General features: G+C 33.1%; 1 protein-coding gene across 1 annotated transcript; it reads left to right on the forward strand.

The window, feature by feature from the left end:
• The first annotated feature begins 610 nt into the window (after positions 1-610).
• Positions 611-18,592, forward strand: LOC137923387 (uncharacterized). The gene is made up of 3 exons (XM_068766631.1): positions 611-1,018; positions 3,010-3,031; positions 17,799-18,592. The coding sequence occupies exons 1-3, from the start codon at positions 857-859 to the stop codon at positions 17,933-17,935; spliced, it is 321 nt and encodes a 106-aa protein (XP_068622732.1). The 5' UTR covers positions 611-856; the 3' UTR covers positions 17,936-18,592.
• The last annotated feature ends 1,505 nt before the right edge of the window (positions 18,593-20,097 follow it).

A 20,097-nucleotide genomic window follows, 5' to 3' on the forward strand; every position in this document is an offset into this window, starting at 1 on the left:
ATTGGGCGTTTCTCTTAAGAGGGTTATTTCAATGTTAACAACGTCGTTATCCGAAAATATACCCATTGTAAAGATTGTAGAGCTATGCAGGATTGTGTGATTTAACCGATCTGGTATAAACAGATATTTTCCATAGTTTATATAACTACTAAAGTATTTAAATAAATTTTTTCTTAGGAGATTTTTTTAAACTCTACTATCAGCGATACATCATCTTGAGAGACTTTGTACCATCTTTTCTACGTTATCATTTATACCCCAAGCATGCTAGCAACATATTTAATTCTTTATGCCTACTTATAAGCCTATGTCTCCACACAATTTTACAGCGCAATCACGAGGACATATATTTTATTTATGTAAATACAGTTGTAAGTAATAAAAATGATCTGAATGTCAGACTTGGATGCTTTTTTAATCGATTTTCTCTGCGTTTTATTCAATGGGGGCCATCGGTAGTGATTAACGTCTATTTGTCAGACGTGAGTTTTTACCTATGCGCTCCGCATTCGGCACCGTCGGCGCATGACCGATCTCCGGGCTCTGGGGCGAAGTACAAGCAGCGAGCTCAGTGTATCGCTCGTTTCCAACGCTGAAACACGTTATGTGAAAATCTGTCTACATGAGTGCATCTTGTATTCATGTATATGACTGAAAATAATTACTAAATAAATTTTTACTTTAAAAATTTTCGTGTCTCATGCACTATACAATTATGTTAGAGCAAGCATAAATTTATGTTTCGCATTTATATTAATCAAAGAGTGTGAAGAGTAACATTATTTTTTATAATTTATTCTTTATATACGTGACGTGATTGGTTCATAAAGATCTTAAAGTGAGTTAATAATTTACAATGATACAAGGCAACGATGTCGCAGGTTTGGCTGAAAGAATTGTTCTTTTTAAAAATGATCCTGAAAAACTCCAACAGGCAACGGAATTCGTCGAAGAACTGATAAAGCAAGCAGAGAAAGAAGTAGAATTTAAACAAAAAGAGAAAGACAAAAGCAAATTTGTAAGTATTCATGTATAATTTCCTCAGTTTGGAAAAAGAATGTAAGAAAACGATAGGGCGGTAAGTGTTACTTATAACTTTAGATTGCAAGGTTTGGCTTGTCTGAAATAGAAACACATTCTTGGTCAATAACACGCATTTTCTTAATATGCCTATTGCATGCTTTTCATCTTCATTCAAAATCTTGAAAACTGTTTAACATATACTGACTTACCACACCTTCGCATCTATCGATCAATCTCGTGAAATATGCGTTTTGATTAGATCCCTAGGTTGCCTATAGGTATTACCAATATTTTTCAAAGATGGCTAGCCTATCGGCATATAACGATATTATCTTTTGATACTACATTATTGCATATATTGGTGTAAAATATTAGTCTGTCGACTCATCAAAGGATTGCAAAGGATACTCGCGGTACAATTTCACTGATAAGATTCAAGTTTGATAAAAATAACAGAAATATACATATATTCGATACATTTTTACTTTTCTACTTTTTTGAAGAATTTTCTGTATACGTTTTGAAAAGTATTTTTATACTAAACTCTACTTTTAATAGCTAGTTCACGATTTCTTTAATTAAGAATAAATAAAATTAGTAATTTATTATTTTAACATTATTGTACACATTAAAAAATTTACATATTTACGTTATTTTATTAGGTTTGTTTATAATCTATTTGTGTTATTTTCATTAATCCATTTTTGCAAAGTGCATAAAACAATTATATCATACGCAAAAAAATAGAATAAGTTCATGCATTTTCGATTTTCATGACTGAAACATTAAAATATACGTTTTAACTTATAGTAAATATAAATATAATTATAAGGATAAGAAATGATAAGAATCTATCAATCTATGGTAAAACTTTATTCATGAAAAAATTCACTGTTTATGTTACGGCATTAAGGCTGTTGTACTAAAGATTACATAGGAAAAAAAATTAAATTGGCATTAAAAAGCTTCGATCGTTTTTTCCCAGTAGTCTATTTATAAATACACTTAAATGTTTGTTATATTAATGTCTGGATTTTGCATTCTTTTGAATACAAGGGAATAAATATATGTTTCATTGTTTCGAATACTTCTTCATAACTTTTTTTTTAATATCAACTAATTTAACAATATTAGATTTCGTGGCCCTTTTTACTGTGCTCATATAAAAAAGAAATCCATAAAATTGCAGAGAAAAATTTGAGATAATACCTTTCGTATTTCCACGTGTCTTGAAAATAAACAACGATAGATGTGACTGACGCGAATATGAAAGATGTGTACAATGAAAATAATAACACGTGCAGTCATTGTTATCATTGGGCTTTTGTAATATGCAGGTATACAATTTTATACTGCTGTGGAATACTTATTTGGCCTTTCTACGCTTTTCTTTTATTTTAATGGCATACAAATACTCGCTCTGTCAGGAACATAAACTGATTGCGTCATTTTGGTTCAGCCGTTCGCTGGCGTAGCAAGGTAAGCTAGCTTGGCGCTACCTAGTGATCCAGCCAAGCCATCAAAGCTCCTTCGCATCACAACAGATTAAGTAAAACTTACCTACGCTAACTATAACATTTATTTCTCATTACAACAGTTCTTTATAAAAAAAAACAATCGATTTATAAAAGTAACATTATTTAAATTGCTTACTTTATTTCATGTTCTATATTTTATAATCTAAAGGAGAGTTTGGGACAGTCTATTATAAATGTTTCACTTTAATTGTAACATAACCTCCAGTAACATCACGAAAACATCTCAGAACATTAAAATAGAGTAATAATAATATTCTACTTCCATTCTGGAGTCTTGAAGAAAGACTATTGAAAAGAAAAACTTGTTGATGATCCTTGCTCTAGATTATTTGGAAAAACTAATTAGCATTTATTTTTACGGCTGCAATATTTTTGAAAGTTTTATTTAATATGTTAATTTTAAAAATTATTTCTTATTTCAATTGACGAACACCTTCTTTTGTTACAGGATGAGCAAGATCCTGGAATAGGTAAGTAGAACTTAATAATAATATTAATAACCATTAGTACTACAATAAAAATGCGTTGTTTGTTCTTCCTTTTTCGTATTCTTAAACCTGGACAATAATTTTAAATTATTAATGTTACAAAAACTTTAAATTATAAATTTCAAAATCACAAATCTCTGCGGCTATTTATGTAGAGACACAATACCTAACATACATGGACTTAACACCAATAAACAAAACCTAAATGCTATAAGCAAGTATCGAGAGAAAAGAAAATAATCGAGCGACATGAAAAATAGTCCTTGTGTTACATTTTTCATCACAAATTTAATTCGATCGGTCATATTTAGTATACAATCGAGCCGTAAAAAAATGTCGAAAGTAAAATATAATATAACCACAGAGTCTTGTTCCTACACACTGAAAAATTTCAGTCGCAAATCTGCGCGGCTATTTGTGTAGAGACTCTTACAATACCTAAGATTTATTTATGACTCAGAACCAAAAAAACAAAACCTAAGAGCTGTAAGCAAATGATAATAATGCTGTCTCATATGACGTCACTATATATTGTCACTTCATATTTATTCAACTTTGAGAACCATTTTTATCAAATATCTCTGTACAACATTTTAACTACTAAGTGCGAAACGGTAAATAAGAAATTTATTACTAACTAAATAATAAATTTATTGTTACAACCATTTGTTCCTATACTATGTGGAAGCCAGGCGCTATTTTTGTTATTGCGCAGAAAAACGAAAAAAATAATAATATTTTTAATTTATACTTTACTATTGCAGCAGTGTATCATAATAAAATAATCTTTTTGGTAATATTTATTTAACGAACTGACAACGTCATCTTTATTTTTTTAATTATGGGTTAGGTTAACATGGTTAGGATATCAACCCGCGCCATCTATTCAACACTGACCACAAATTGATGAATCCTAATTCCGGAGAGATTGATTATGAGATTCTTCATGTGTAATTATAGAGTGACCACTATTACCAATCAACGTTTACATAAAATGAAGTAATTGTTTACAATAATTAAAATGAAATATTATTAGATATTTAATTTAAACTTAAATTATGTAAATGGTGTGTTTGCGTTTAAGCACATATTTATTTTAGCTTCTGAATACTTTTAGTTAGTTAGTGTAATTTGATGATTTTGTTGTACTTTCAAATAATGATGAAAATCTGATTTCATTAATTTGAATATGCAATACTTCGTTTAGTTTTAAATAAAAAATACCATTGTCGAATAGTTTGAATCTTAGTTTATATTCTCAGTTTTTTGCCCGTCATGTCGATATGTTTTGACTCCCTACGCGCGCGCCCCGCTGCGACTGCAGAGCCGGCGCCGGCTCGGCCAGCGGTGGCGGCAACAAAACATCATCCCGCCACGGAACTCGCTCTCAAGCGTTTTTCCATGGTGACCGTTATTTGTTAGATAAATAACGAAATAACATATATCATAATTGTTAAAACTCTTATTTCAAGTTTTACACTAACTCGATGTTTTTGATAGTCCTTATTTTATTTAGTGTTATTAGCATATTTGTATTACTTTTTTCGTATATACTTAAACGAAATGTTTACTTTAATACATTGTCATCCTAATAAAAAAAATTAGGTTCCGTGGGTTCCATGATAGTGATTATAGATGTAAAAAAGCCGATTTAAAACGTTTAAAACCAAAAGTGGCGGTTTAAAACCCCAAACAAATCTTTTTAAACGGTTTAAAACTCGCCTACTAAAATATAAGAACAGTGTTTTTACACATCATTATCGACAATACTTGGTCTTGTGTTAGTTACTTATGCAGTTTATACCTATGTAGGTAAGTATATTACATATAAAGTACTATAATTATAAAGAAACAATATTACATACAATAATTAAAATATGTATTAAAATATATAAATCATAAAGAAATTGTGGATAGGAGTATTGACCTTTATTTCCAATAGTTAAGGTCTACTCAAAGGTCCACTCCTCAATTTCTGTTCAAAGAGTTTGCCGACAGAGAGCCACCGCCGACTGCTATGCACACACACAGTCTGTCAAGAAAGTCATGAAAAGAAATAAAGTGTTGCCATATTTAATTTTAGGACAGAAATGTCAGTCAGTTTTACAAAGATAGTGGCGCCTCATAAATTTTCATGACTTTCTTGACTGTATGATCATCATGTTGTCGAGTGGACTGTGTAAGATTAGCCAGTTTTTTTATTACTCTCAAGAAAAAATTGAGTACCTAATAATCTAATTTTATAACAGCTCATTACATTTCAGTTATTTAGTAATGTTTGGCATATTTGGCACGAGTACCTTTATATTGAATCCAAATTTGTACATTTTTTTACAATACTGGCAACACTGACATGTCCGCACGCAACACGCTATGTATGTGTGTGTGTGGTGTGGAGTAGGCGAGCTGGCAACGTTGCATCTTGACGTCGCTCCGCGTGAGAAGTGCAAGTGTGTGAGTTTGGTTTTAAACCGAATGAAACTGATTGATAAATCTTTTCAAAATAACCAATATAGTTAACTAGGTAATAGTTTTTCAACTTAGCTAGGTAATGTCTACGCTTGGAATAAATAATGTGATTATATTTAAGAAAAACATAGTCGTCAACATTAAACGTTTAAAATCGAAAAAAATAGGTTTTTTCGGTTTTAAACGGATTTTTTCGTTTTAAACCGATTGGTTTAATTCGTTTTAAACCGGCCTTACATCTATAATAGTGATTGACTGATACAGCCCTTAGTGTAACTTTTTGTGTGTAGTTTAATGGCGGCAAGTGGCATTTGAAAGTGTTGATTGTTTCATAGTTGTGTTGATGGCCATATTTAACTCTCATAGTATGTTGGAAAATTATTATTATAAGTATGTGGGCAACCTCACAAATGTCATAAATTTATGAGTAATAAGAATGACCTAAGAACGTCAGTGCAAGAATGACATAATAAGCATCGGTCGAATTAATTGCGTTCTGCGAATATTATTATTATTAATTGGAGCACTCCACAATCTCCACATTGGTGACCCCGGTTCTGGACATAAGATTACAACCTTCAAAAACTATTTCGGCAATCCAAAAATCGCAGTGAGTAAATACCTATATAAAAAAATGTCGACATCAAGCGACGCATTTAAAGAAGCACGCGAAAACAATGGAAGTGCGCAGTTGTCAGTTGTTTCCGATACATGCCGCGTCGGAATGAAGATTCCAAGTTTTTATGCACACGACCCTCAGCTGTGGTTTTCCCAAAAAGAAGGACATTTTCTTTTATCCGGAATAACAGTTGATAATAAAAAAATTGCATTATGTGCTCTCGAATTTAGAACCATAATATGCAAAAGAAGTTCGGGATATAATTATTTCAGCTCCCGCAGAAAATAAGTTTAAGGCATTAAAAAAAGAACTTATAAAGCAATTGTGTGACTCACGCGAAAAAAAGTAAAACAGTTATTCTTCCATCAATAACTGTTTTACTTTCTTTTAGGAATTGGGAGGTAGGAAATCTCATTTTTAGACACCTAAAAGCAGCCATTGTGTGCCACTCACACAACAATTGGGCTGTATCAACGCCCTTAGTGCTACTTAGAATCAGGAGTAACCTTAAAGAAGATCTCCAATCATCTTCTGCCGAACTTGTATATGGAGAAACGCTCAGACCGCTAAGAAAACTATTCCAGTTGCAGACAAACACCACAACAGATCTAACAGACTTCACTGCACGCTTAAAAAAACTAATACAGCAGATGCAGCCCGTGCCGACATCGAGACATTGTGAAAACAGTCTTCGTTTTTAAAGATCTGGCAAAAACAACTCATGTCTACGTAAGAGACGACACGGTACGAGGAGCTCTTCGTCCACCATACTCCGGTCCACATCCTGATATCGAGAGGACAGAAAAAGTTTTAAAGATAATTATGAATGGAAAGACCACCACTGTATCCATAGATCGCCTGAATTGAAGACGAAAGAGAACATAAAGAGCTCAGGCAGACCAGATCAGGACGCAGAGTGAAATTCACAAATTTTTACCGCCCATGAAACGGTCTTTGGAGGGGAGTGGTGTGGGCAACCCCACAAATGTCATAAATTTATGAGTAATAAGAATGACATAAGAACGTCAGTGCGAGAATGACGGTCGACGGTCGGTCGAATTAATTGCGTTCTGCGAATATTATTATTATTAATTGGAGCACTCTACAATCTCCACATGTACAATTAATAAACACGTCATAAATGATTGACAATTAACAAATAATACTCGATATTATTATAAATTAAAGATTATTTTTACCCCAATATGTTAAAATCACTCCATATATTTAAGTATTTAATACAATAAATATTGTTTTATATTATATATATAATCCTGCAACTACCCTCCACCGATCTCGTCGCGACCGTTCTCCCGGAAGGAGTCGAGATGGAGGTTCGCAACGAATGGCGGAGTTTTCGCAATCCCTCACGCGACCTCCGAAAAATCTGACATTTGCGAAATTTAAGACAGCGGAATGTAATGTTTTATTTTTTTGTCTGGAAATTCCTGCCTTTCTTATTATTCTTGTAATCACTGTTCTAAATGAACCAACTTTATTCAACAACAGAGACAACAGAAACAATTTTGAACAACAGAGATATTTGATTAAAATGGTTGTCAAAGTTGAATAAATATGAATTCACAATAAATAGTGACGTCATATCAGACAGCATTTTAACACTTGCTTAGCACTTGCTCACACAGCACTTAGGTTTTGTTTTTTGGTTGTGGAGTCATAAATCTTAGGTATTGTAAGAGTCTCTAAACAAATAGACGCGCAGATTTGCGACTGAAATTTTTCAGTGTGTAGGATCAAGACTCGCTGGTTATATTATATTTTACTTACGATTTTTTCTTACGGCTCGGGTGTATTCTAAATATGATCAATCGAATTAAATTTATGATGAAAAAATTTAACAAGGATATTTCTAGAACTTTTACGCTTAATTAATTTTTTTGTCTGAGTCGACACTGGCAAGGATGTATGCTTTTGGCAAGCGAGTAGGGCTCGCCTACTGCGTTGCAGCGCTCGCAACGAGCAACCTTATATCAAATATAAACACCGCTGATGTAAGCTTTTTTGCCGAAAAATATCCAGATTATGCGGCTTCAGCGCTCTGTCTCCTCAAACCTGGTGAAATTGAAAATACCAACGGGTAAACAGCAAGATTTCTAGTTATGACTTACGGCACAGAAACGTGGTCTTTAACTCATTAGCAAGCCCACAGTCGCTTAACGAGCCATGAAGAGGGGCTATGCTCGGGAGTTATCTACAAGATCGAATCAAAAAATAAGGAGGAACTAAAACAACAGAGTTATCCCAGCTGGTAAGCAGTCAGCAAGCCACATAGCGTGCGTAACAGATGACCGCTTTGACTTTAAGTTTCTGGAATACGACTTTGTTAGATCGTTGGATGACGTTGGATGCACCAATAGATGCATCCAATGTCATCCAACGAGACCTATGTCAGTGGACGTCCTATTGCTGAAATAATGATGATGAAACAACATTTGCCATAGGAAAAAATAAAATATACGAATATCTCTCTACAAACATCTGCGAACAAAAAAAGACTTGTTTATCAAGTGCTTATCAGTTTAATACAAACATTTAAGTTGTCATAATTACATAAGGATTTGTAATTCACTGAAGGCTTACAGCTATCACACGACCCTACATTAAATTAGTAATAAATAGTAGTAATAAGTATATTATAAAGGTCGATTTATTAAGATACATATATACTTTAGTTTATTTATAGTTTATACATATATACTTAGCGGAGCTTGAGATTCATTATATTTTAAAAATAAGTGTCGCCATTTTGAAATATTACAATTCTGTCACATTAAGTTCACTATAGTGTAGGTTATGTTGCAATAGCTTTAAAAGAGTGAACCTATTGCTCATTTACTCTCAATTGATGTGTGGCACAAATTATCCAAAAATTAATGGTTTCAGAAATTATCAATAACATAAGGATATATAAATATTTTTTTTCGCTAATAATATCTCAAATACCGAGCCGAGATAGCCCGACGGTAGAGCACTGAGATATGCGTTCGTCGGTCGCCGGTTCGAGTATTGTGATACAATTTTATATAATTCACACTTTGTGCATTAATTATATAGGATTTATTAATTATATAGGATTCATAGATCTCATTAATTCTATATAATTAAAAGAATGCTGCTGCTGCCTATCCTCTTTAAACTTGTTTAAGTTTAAAGAGGATAGGTAGCAGCATTTTATGCATACTGTAATAATACATTGCAATCGCCACCCTGCCTGCAAAGCGTGGCGATTATGGTATATTCCCTCATAGCTATATCTAGCGAGGCTATAAAACATCTGGGACTCCACGCGGAGACAGTCGTCTGCTGCAGGAAAGTGACTACTTACTACTTGACGACACCATACACCCAATTGATATTTTTGTCTCGTCAAGCGAAAGTATACCTAATAATTATTTACCGCAATTATTTTGAGATTTTCTTTTTGCTTCGCTAGTTTGCTTTTTTCGGTAATATTGGACGAACGAATGTTATATTATTACCTTTACTCGCGATCCGCCCTCGAAACTAGGGCAAGATCAAACACTCTCCAACCCTTAGTGTTAAGAGTGAAAAAGAATATTATGATAGTAAGAGAAAAAGGTAAGAATATTCGGTTATATTGTGTAAAAGTGAGGATGACGAGTATTGAAAGGGTGGACTAACTGGCTGAGAACGCGGCCCTGAAGATAACAGGAAACCAGAGTACGAGAGATGCCCTGCTTCCTTCTTCAAGCGACAGCTTAGGCTGAACACGCTTGACAAATGGAATACGAGGTATGTGTAAAGCAAAATGGCTTCGGTGACGCGGATATCTCCGAACATCGTCTCAGCCTACAGCGTGCTTCACCGGCTGGAGCTGTACACGGTTCTGGCCCAAATGTTCACGGGCCAAGGGGGATTCGCTGAGCACCTATATAGGTTTAAACTCAGGGAAAGTCCCTCCTGTACCTGTAATTCTGCGGTGGACCAGACCATGGTGCACCTGACAGCCGGCTATCATTCGTTCGACTTCGAATGCCGGTAAGGGAAAAATATTAGTGAAGAAAAGATTAGCGAGGACAGCATCGTTTCATTAACGATGATTAAGATAGGCCGGCGTTCCTCAAATGTTGCAGGACAATAATTGAGGAAACAGTTAAAAGAACCGATAAATAAAATAAGTCGGATAAGTAAGTAAAGAGTAATCAAAACAAAACATAAAACAAAATACGAATCGCTAACAAAATAAGGCGGTGTAAATAAAATAGAAGTAATGTAAATAAATTGAAGATCATATCTGTGATAAATTGTGATAACATATATTAAAAATGTGAAAAGAATTATTTAAAAAAAAGTAAAAACTCTGTCCCAAAATCAAATAGGGTAGTACGAGAGGTCTCTAATAATGGGTTACACGTAAAAAAAATCTGTGATCCAGAGCAAAAGGGTTACACTTTTGCTAAAGTTCATTTTCGAACTACCCTCCTTAATAATTAAAGTGTCATCCTGTGGGGCGTGGGCTCCACGTTGGGAAACACTGGACTATCCTATCGCATTCCAATAGATAAAAAGAAATTAATGTCGCGTTATTTCACAATTATTTATACATAGTAATTAGAAATAGATGTAAAAGCTTTATAGCTTTTACACACATCCAATCTCTCTATATAACAGCCAGCGCTGAGACTCTGGAAGGTGTCTTTAAGGTTAATTACTATAAATTGATTTAGGCAAAGTTGTTTCAGCGTTCAACTCAACCCCGTTAAAGATATAAAGGCCGATCGGCAAACATCATTTGTCAATTATTTCTTAATTAACTAAATTAAAGACACGAACAAGTCGTTTCGTACACCCTCTATGAATAAGATGTGAGAATTCCCGCACAACTAGAAATATTACACCTATAAAGTCCTATTTTATTATGATATTCGTCCGCCTAATTAAGTTGAGCATTTCTGCTTCTCTATTAGAATTGATCTTGAATCTTGATTCTTGAATCGTTTAGCTAATATAAATAAACTGTAAATAGGATTGATTCGCACGATAGATGTGCAATGTGTAAATGAACAACCGCCACTGCTCATAAACGATGAGAGATGACATTGTTAAAAATCTGGGTAATCTTAAAACTGATGATCCGGATTCCACAAAACAGAGGATAGATTGTGCTACCGAAACGGCTGTACCCCGCCTGAGGAAAACGTGGCGAGATGAGAGTAGATTAGCAAAAACCATGATAGCCAATTCGTGTGGCGGGGGCAGCCTGGAGGGATGGAGCGGCTTATTAGTTAACTGTACGATCTATGTTTTCCAGTTAAAAATAATAGTATTACGTATATAAAAAAAATTGTTTTTCGAAGGGTTTGACGTGTGAAGAATTGAGTAGTAGAAAAAAAAAGGTTAGGTTCACTAAAAAAGCTCGGAACAATAAAAATAAACAGAATTCAAAAAATAAAACTAAGGCTACGTGGAACGTAAATAATAGATTCAATTATGTATTTAAAGTACAATTGCCCATTTGAATTTATTTGACAAGCAAAAAAGTAATACATTTGTCAAATAAATTCAAACGGGCAATTGACGACTTGATACCAAAGCCATTGCCGAGGCTTTTAATAACTTTTTCATTAACTAAATTAATTTATAACATATTAAATACTGCTTAGTACAACGTGCAGTTTTAACAATAATTTTAAACACTGTAAAGACTTACTTATGACTCCAAAATTCACGACTCCAACCTCTCCCAATGATATACATCGTATTATTCTTAATCTTATAAATACAAATAGTAAAGGCTACGATAGTTTTAATACGAAGGTTATATATATTCTATATGTCGACCTTAATGTCCGGGAGGAGCAGGCACTGGAACTCACAAGACTCGCCGGCGTCTCTCATCTTTTACCTTGTGATACAGCTCTAGAACGCCCTACAGCACCTCACAAATTATTGCAACCCTCTACCAGAGGGGAAAAGCTAAGACTAAAAATATATCCATTATATCTTCGGCTATTTTAGCTCAGACTTAGAACTCAAGGCGGAATAAAAGGTGTAAAATAGTAATAATTAATCTTGAAAATTTTTGCAAAATCAGTGGTTTTTTATTGGATTTGCTTTTTATTAATCATTTTATGTGTTCGTCATAAAGCATAAAAAAAAATAAACGCCCGCGCGTGTGATAAAACAAACATGCAATAGCTATCTACCTCTCTCTTTTACGTGTAAATTGCTACAAGTCCATCTTTATCTTTCCAACTCTGCACGAGCTATCTAGTATCTATTTCTGTCCTTTCCCCCTCTAGAGATCGTGATTACACTCAACCCTATCCCCATGCTTTGAATATTGATGAACACTGATGGAAGCAAGGTGGAGGACTCCTCCATGGGAGCGGCATTCGTTGCTTTTTTCGAAGGACGCCAGACTACTTTAAAAAATACAGACTTCACTCGTCTTGCTCGGTCTTTCAAGCTGAGCTCCTCGCCATTTTGAAAGCCTGCTCGTGGGCCAGTTCAACACACCCAAACACATACATTACTATTCACACGGACTCGCAATCGGCTATCGTCGCACTACAGAATAGAAGCAACACCCACCCCATCGTCACACAAATTCACACTCTGATACACATTACACTTTACCTGGATAAGCCACACAGGCGTTGTCGGTGACGAGGCAGCCAACTTGGTAGCAAAGAGCGCTGCCGCAATGCACACAACTAATGTATAATTAAGTAAAACTTCAAAATTGTTTGTTAATATGTATATATTTTAGTTGTATTTACCCATAAGAGAAAACTATATATGAAATATTTTAAATAATGGTAAAACGCTGTCATGCCTCGCAGCTGGGAAAAAAAGCACCGTATCAAATAGCGGCAACCCTCTCCCAACTGTCTTCGTTTAGTAAAAACGACAAAAAAATATTGTAAAAAAAACACTAGCGACACAAATTAGAATTAATAAAAAAAAGCTCCTATACTATGCCATATCATTAACTCAAAAACATCTTTCGTGACAAGTTTAAAATATCTATAATTATATACGTATGAATATATGTTTAATTAAATCGTACCTAAGAGGTAGGACACAAATAACATACTCGTATATTAACACTATGTGCCAACACCCTACAATCCAATATGGCGTCCCACAGAGTAATATTTTAGAAATAACAGTAACGTACATTTAACTGTTTAATATAATGAGGAAGCTATAACTGAAACTAAGATGACTAAATTTATAGTATCAGAGCAATTTGGAATTTAAAACCAACGGACAGCTTTAAACCATATTCTAGGAATTTAAAGTTACTCACGTTCCCATCGTTGTACATCTACGAGACTGCTGCGTTCACGAGGGCTTATATACACTTTTATTAATGTCTTTCTGGCCCACGGAAAGGAATAAAACTTAATTGTTCAAAATCTTAAATCACATGTTTCTAAAAATATACATACGTAATACCTTGTAACGAACTGACGCGAACTTCGCGAAACCGAACCGACTGATCATTTCAAGTTTAACTTATTGGTCGATAAATTTAAAGTTGACAATTTTTTTAATGAAAAATTATAATTTTTGATTGTATATTGTGTATTATTATCATTAACACATTTAATTAATTCGTTTTTGAAATTTTAAGTTTTACTATAATGACTGTTCATACGCAAAAAAAAAGTAAATTTAAATTTGATCAAATAACTAATTCTCTTTGATTGAATTAATTGATTTGATTCTATATCAACTACAACACTAACAACTTTTTAATTTTTTTTTTTACTTACTTTATTAGATGGACAGTTTTGAAACACTGCACGCAAAATTAAAATAAGGTTAAATGTAAAAATTATAACTTTAGTTTGTTTGAATATTATTTGTCAATAAAAGTTATTTTGTAAGTCTTTAAATTTTTAGGCCTGGCTAGTAGAAGAAGCTATTGCCAAATAACAGAAAAATATATTAAAACATTCACATGGTTTTAAACTTAAGTTTTTTTTTTGCATTTTTATCCCCTATGTGCTTAACATAATAAACGATGTAGACTTAGACAATTATAGATAACAACGTCTTTCAGGTCATTCCCTTTTACTAATTCTATCTGTTGGATTGTTTTAAATCGGTTTGCTAAGTTTCGAAGTGGCGGTAAAATATTCCTCTTGACCCAGGAATATTGATTTTTCGAGGCTCGATCTCGTACGTGCCTGTACCACCGTCTCGCTTTCCGGGAGCTTGCCGACGATGTCGCGAGAATATTACAGACGTGCTCTTTACGAATCCAATAGGGTCACGTTATTTATTTAATTAGATCCGCCTATAATTGTTACAGATTTACAATAATAACATAAAATATACGTACTGCTGCGGTGTAAATAGTATTAGCAAACACAAAATTCAAGCAGTACACACACAATGGTAAAATTAAACTTTAAAACCGAAAATACCAACTGGATTGAGGAGATCCTTAAACGAACGTACCGAATATGGTACAGCAGATTGGCATGTTGAACGCGCTGGACAGGTGGCCGTTGCCGTCCGGATCAGCAAGCGTAACGAGGGATATCCATCCGCAAAGCGGACAAACGGCATAGTTAATGACAGCTAAAAACGCTGGATGCAGCCCGACCAAATCTACACAATTTATGGGAAATCTAGGCCTATATCCAGCAATAATTTATTACAAATGAATTATTAATACATATTGTTTTTTATTTATTAAATAAACAAGTGTGTTTTTAATATTTTAATTTTTTAGATCCTTGTGAAATAACACTCCTTAAATAGATGTAAACATAAAAACTCTTTGGAGATTAATGTATAGTCTGTGGCAGTATATGAAGGGAATCAATAAAAATACATTGATGTAAATTGTAAAAAATAATCGTTGTTTTACTATTCTGATAGATGATATAAATAAACGTAGCTCGAAAATTTCATCTATTACTATTATATGTTTAATATGGACTTTTTGAAGACAAGAAATTATTTTCGAATTGTTTTTAAAATAAAAACATCACTTGACCGTGACTTAAACTTGCCAATCCGACGACAATAAAACAGATTCAGATATAATTAAATTTACTATTGAAATTTAACGCTTAAAAAAAATTACAAAAACTCTCAATGTCATTGTCATTTTTTAAACAATTATTGTATAGCAATAATTAGAAAAATTTTATAACATTGATTGACATTTGAAGGCATATGTACATTTTTCTATCGTAGTCCTTATCTAAGAGTGGATCACCATAGCTAATCTAATCTTGACACCAAAACTACTATAATTATGACCTATATCGCGCGAACTGGGCGACGGGCTGAAACCGCGTTAGATAATAGTATTCATAGTTGACTTTATAGACAAACTCGAATCATTTCTTTTTGTTTATGTATTGGTAGTTTTAACTCGACAGGGGACCACAGCTTGGGCTATCGCATTGTACACTCATAGCATAGAGCTAAGCTCACCTCAATTGCTAGCGCACGGAGTATAGGCAAAACTTATATGAAAAAAACATCTCTTAAATTTACTTTTCTTCTATAAATTTGTTTAAATTAAAACACTGTCTTGATTAGTATCCATTTTTTAAATTATTTTTCAAACTACAGCGTTGAGGTTGAATGTATATTAATTTTAATTACGCCCATGTAATGTTTCTAATTTATCAAGCAAAAAATTTAAAGAGTTCACTAAATAAAAAGATGAGAAAAATCCCATTATAGTGTTAAGAATTTTTTTGTAATAATAAAGCTTGGGAATGAATTGCTCAACCACTGTGTTGAGGATATTGTAAAATAGACTAAAGAAAAAAAAAACTATCCGCGTTTTTTGTGGGCCCTTCTTAGATCAAAGCGTGTTTATAAGCGTCAAGATGAAGTTTGCTGTTATAGGTGAGTCTAACTATATTATAGCGGAATTGGGCAAATAATAAGAATCGATGGATAATTTAATTAAAAAAAGAAAGTTTTAGCGACTATTTTGTTGTGTAAAATATTGATTTTATAAAAATGGCGAATTTAAAGAGGCGTATATTTAAAAAAAAAAATAGATCTTAATTTCCCACAGGGAAGGATTTGCGTGTCTATTTTCTGTCAGTTATCGCTTAGAAGTTGACAGCATTAACGATGTCTGCCTTTGGGGACCGCCCTAGGGAAGCGATATAGCATTTCCTTTCCATAGCATCTTTCTCCCTTTAATCGAACGAAGTGACTCGCCCATTTCCATTTTAATTTAGGGTTCACTTGTAGAGCATAGATAATGTTTATACATGTATTTTTCACTGAAATTTAACCTTTATGTACTCATAGTAAGGTACACGATGATCAGTATACTTTCATTTATGAAAATACAAGAATTATTAAGATTTTCAAGTCACCTTCAAAATTATCTACTTCATCTTTAGCGACGCTCATCTTTACGACGCTCTCATACTTTAATAATTCAAACACATGACTTCATTCTAACATCCAACATTGTGATAAACACGATACTGCGCATTTTATGTACCTACATATCTAGTCCTCATTGCGAAAAATAGGAGACATGAACAAAAGGCAAATCCTCAGCTGTCTTTACCTTATATTACTTCCAAAACTTCAAAAATAAAGGTTTTAAATTATAAGTTCCAAGATAGACATTACATTTAAGCTGAGTTGAATCAACAGACCACATAGCACGCTGAACAGATAGCTGCTGGGGCCTTAATGTTCTGGAATGAAATTGACGTACACTCACAAGGTGGACAGACTTTTTAAAGTCGCTCGACGTCTTCGGTTCTAGATGCAAGACGCTTTCATTTAGTCCTATTGGAAATTTTTAATAGAAGACTATGTCCAACAGTAGACATCTCACTGCTAAAATAGTGATGAGTTAAGTTAAGCTGATGTAATAAAAACCGTTCACAGATGTATATAATACTGCATGATTCGACCACAGAAAAACGCTAACGATAACATTCAGAGTGATTGGTTGTGAGTGTAAAAGTGTGAATTTTAGGTCTTCAAGTCTTTATACATGAATGCACAGCTCACCTGCTGTCAATTATTGTAAGGTCCTTTCCAAATCAATGGTTACAGAAATAATAAATAAGGTAATAATAATATAGTAAAAATATTTTTTTTATAATTAGAATTACAACAATAATAAAATTAATTATTGTTTACTATAAGGGTCAGAAATTATTGGCTGGTCGCATTCCGATAGAAAAATAAATTTATCTATCGAAATCAGGCGTTACCTCGCAAAGTCCATCCTAACTAAGAAAGGAACTAATATCTGGCTACTTCTGCTATGCAGCAGTACTTATGCAATGAATTGCGCCGCAGAATTGTAAATAAATTTAAACATATTTCAAAGTTCAACTTTAACAAAGTTATTAGCGATAGGTGTAAAAGCATTAAAGCTTTTACATATTATAAATGACCAATCATTCTATATATCTTATGCTTTCTCTAGGAAATCTATCCACTAGGTCAACCGACATTCCTAAATTCGTCAGAAGATACTAGATACAAACCACTTCCAACCGGTAACCCTTAGTGGACGCCGTACGGCTGATATTGAAAAATTGATTACTCTTAGTCTTGTTACTTTTACAAATACAACCATTGTACAAAGGAAAAGATAATTATTAAGTCATCCTGTAGAAACGGCAGACAATAATATGATAATTTTTGTTTCAGGCAATCTCAAGCGTCGCTTGGGCAGGGCGCGAGGCTTCGTCGTGCGTATGTTCGACGCGCTTTGCAATTGCACACAGACGGCAGCTGCGGCGGCTGCACGCTCTACCGCTCGCAACAATATCTTCTCCAAACGTTAAACTGAGCAGAACCTATAAAACCTTCTTACACGATTTCCTACGCCCGAAGTCTGATCTCTATTCAATATTGCAGCAAACATTTGTATCCGTTTATATACACTATTTGAATACGTTAATTGTACACACGCAAAATCAAGGACCGATATTTTATTACATATTGTCTTATTACAAATATTCACTATTTTATTTTATTCGCAGAATTCACAAGTTACCTATTGTCACATCATTTAAGAATAAACTTATGTTCGTATGTCAAATGTAAATGTATGTAATTTCGAGCTTAGAAACTATTAGTGTGAAAGCAAAAATAAGTATTTGGGATCAAAAATTGACATTTATTTTATTTTCAATAATTTTTGCTATAATAAATAACGGAAAAAAACATGTAAGCTTGAGTATAAAGGCTAACTCGATGTATAAAACTGTTACCGTACATTTTCTATCAGAAGTCTGTCCCCTAAAAAAAAATCTTCGTATTGCCCTGTGAATGTGATCGGTGTGACTACGCTTATAGTGTCTAAGATAATTTATGTATTTGTCTATATGTAGCTGAAAAGTGAATAAAATTATATCATAAATTAAAAATGTCATATCCGTATTTGTTAGTCCCAATAGGATAGCAATCGAGATAAGTATCAAATCTCATAATAGAGTAGTATTCATTTTTCTATTTTCTACATTTAAAAGTATTATTTAAAAGTAAAATTTTACAAACTATTTGCAATTTTGATATTGCCTTGCAAAACATTTAAACATATACTTTATATTGCATAGTGAATACATTTAATATTGCTAATCAGTTAAATGAACCCTGTTTAATTATTTTTTTAAAAACGAGTGTGGCAACATTTATTTGATCTTTGTTTCAAGTACTTAAAAATGAAGTATTACAATTAGGACCACGAACTGCTTACATATAAGTATGTTTGTATTTTACTGAAATAATTAATTTAATTTTAGAATTCCGAGCGTTGATTGTAAACGTTTTGATTTTTTTTTATGTTTAAACGCAATAGTCTTAAGTCTTCCAAAATTTTATATTTGTCGCACGGGAATATTTATGTTTGTATCTGTATAAATGATTTAGTAGGCCGTGTAAACGAGGAAGTCGCATCGTATGGGTCCGTGATAATGATTTTAAGCACAACTCCATGTCCCGTATTGACCATGCCCATTAGTGTGCAGCACGATTTCATATTCGTTTACTCTGTGTTATATACGTATTAATATTTTTTCACGTATATATGTCTATGTACTTAAAGTAAAACTTTAAACAAACTTTGATATCAAATATTTTTACGATCTAATGAACCCTTTTAATTTAAAGTTTTTAATCAATTTTGTTATTTAATAAAAAAAATCACAGAACGTTAGATAAGAGATACATTTAACATTAATATTAAGAAGTTTGACGGTAATATAAAATTTTACAGTTTCAGAATGAAACTGAAAACGCATTCGCCCAAATTATTTAAGTGTCTGTCCGTCATATGTATCTATGTAAGTAAAATGACAAAGTATTTTAATTGATTTATTATGTAGCCTCACAGATAAAAATCAAAAATGTATATGTATTTTACAAAGTGTAATTGATGTATAAATAAACAAAGAGAGAATTTGAAATAAATGTCTTATAAAGAACTACTCGTATAAAATAGGTTAGTTGAATGTTCAATGTGATATCCCGCCTGTACTTCAAATGTGATCCAAGTTGTATCTTCTTCTCTAATAAATAGTATTTGGAAATATATGGTTTTCATTTTAAAAGAAGGTACGTAATGCACGTTCTTTGTGTTTAAACGGTTATTTTGTGTTCAGTTTCATACATAGAAATCTTAGGATAAGGATGGCATTGTTTGAACAAGTTGTCTTTTTCGTTCATCAAGAGTAAATAAAGGAACTGACATTATTAACCAAATTAAATAGCTATTTTAGAATATTTTTTAACATAATTTACTAATCATTGTACAAAATAAAAACACATTAACATTACTGAATAATCGATCTTTAAAAATTAAACATCACCGCCACGTTTCATCGTCATTGCCACGTCAGCAGATATACGCCCACTGTAAGACATAGGCTTCTCCTAAAAATCGCCACAATGATTGGTCTTGCTCTCTTCGTATGCAGCGACATCTTACGACTTTGACTATGTCTTC

This window comes from Battus philenor, unplaced genomic scaffold, assembly GCF_028537555.1.
Source record: "Battus philenor isolate CCGP_79_NKW_IND1 unplaced genomic scaffold, ilBatPhil1.0.hap1 SCAF_21, whole genome shotgun sequence".
Classification (NCBI taxonomy): Eukaryota; Metazoa; Arthropoda; class Insecta; order Lepidoptera; family Papilionidae; genus Battus; species Battus philenor.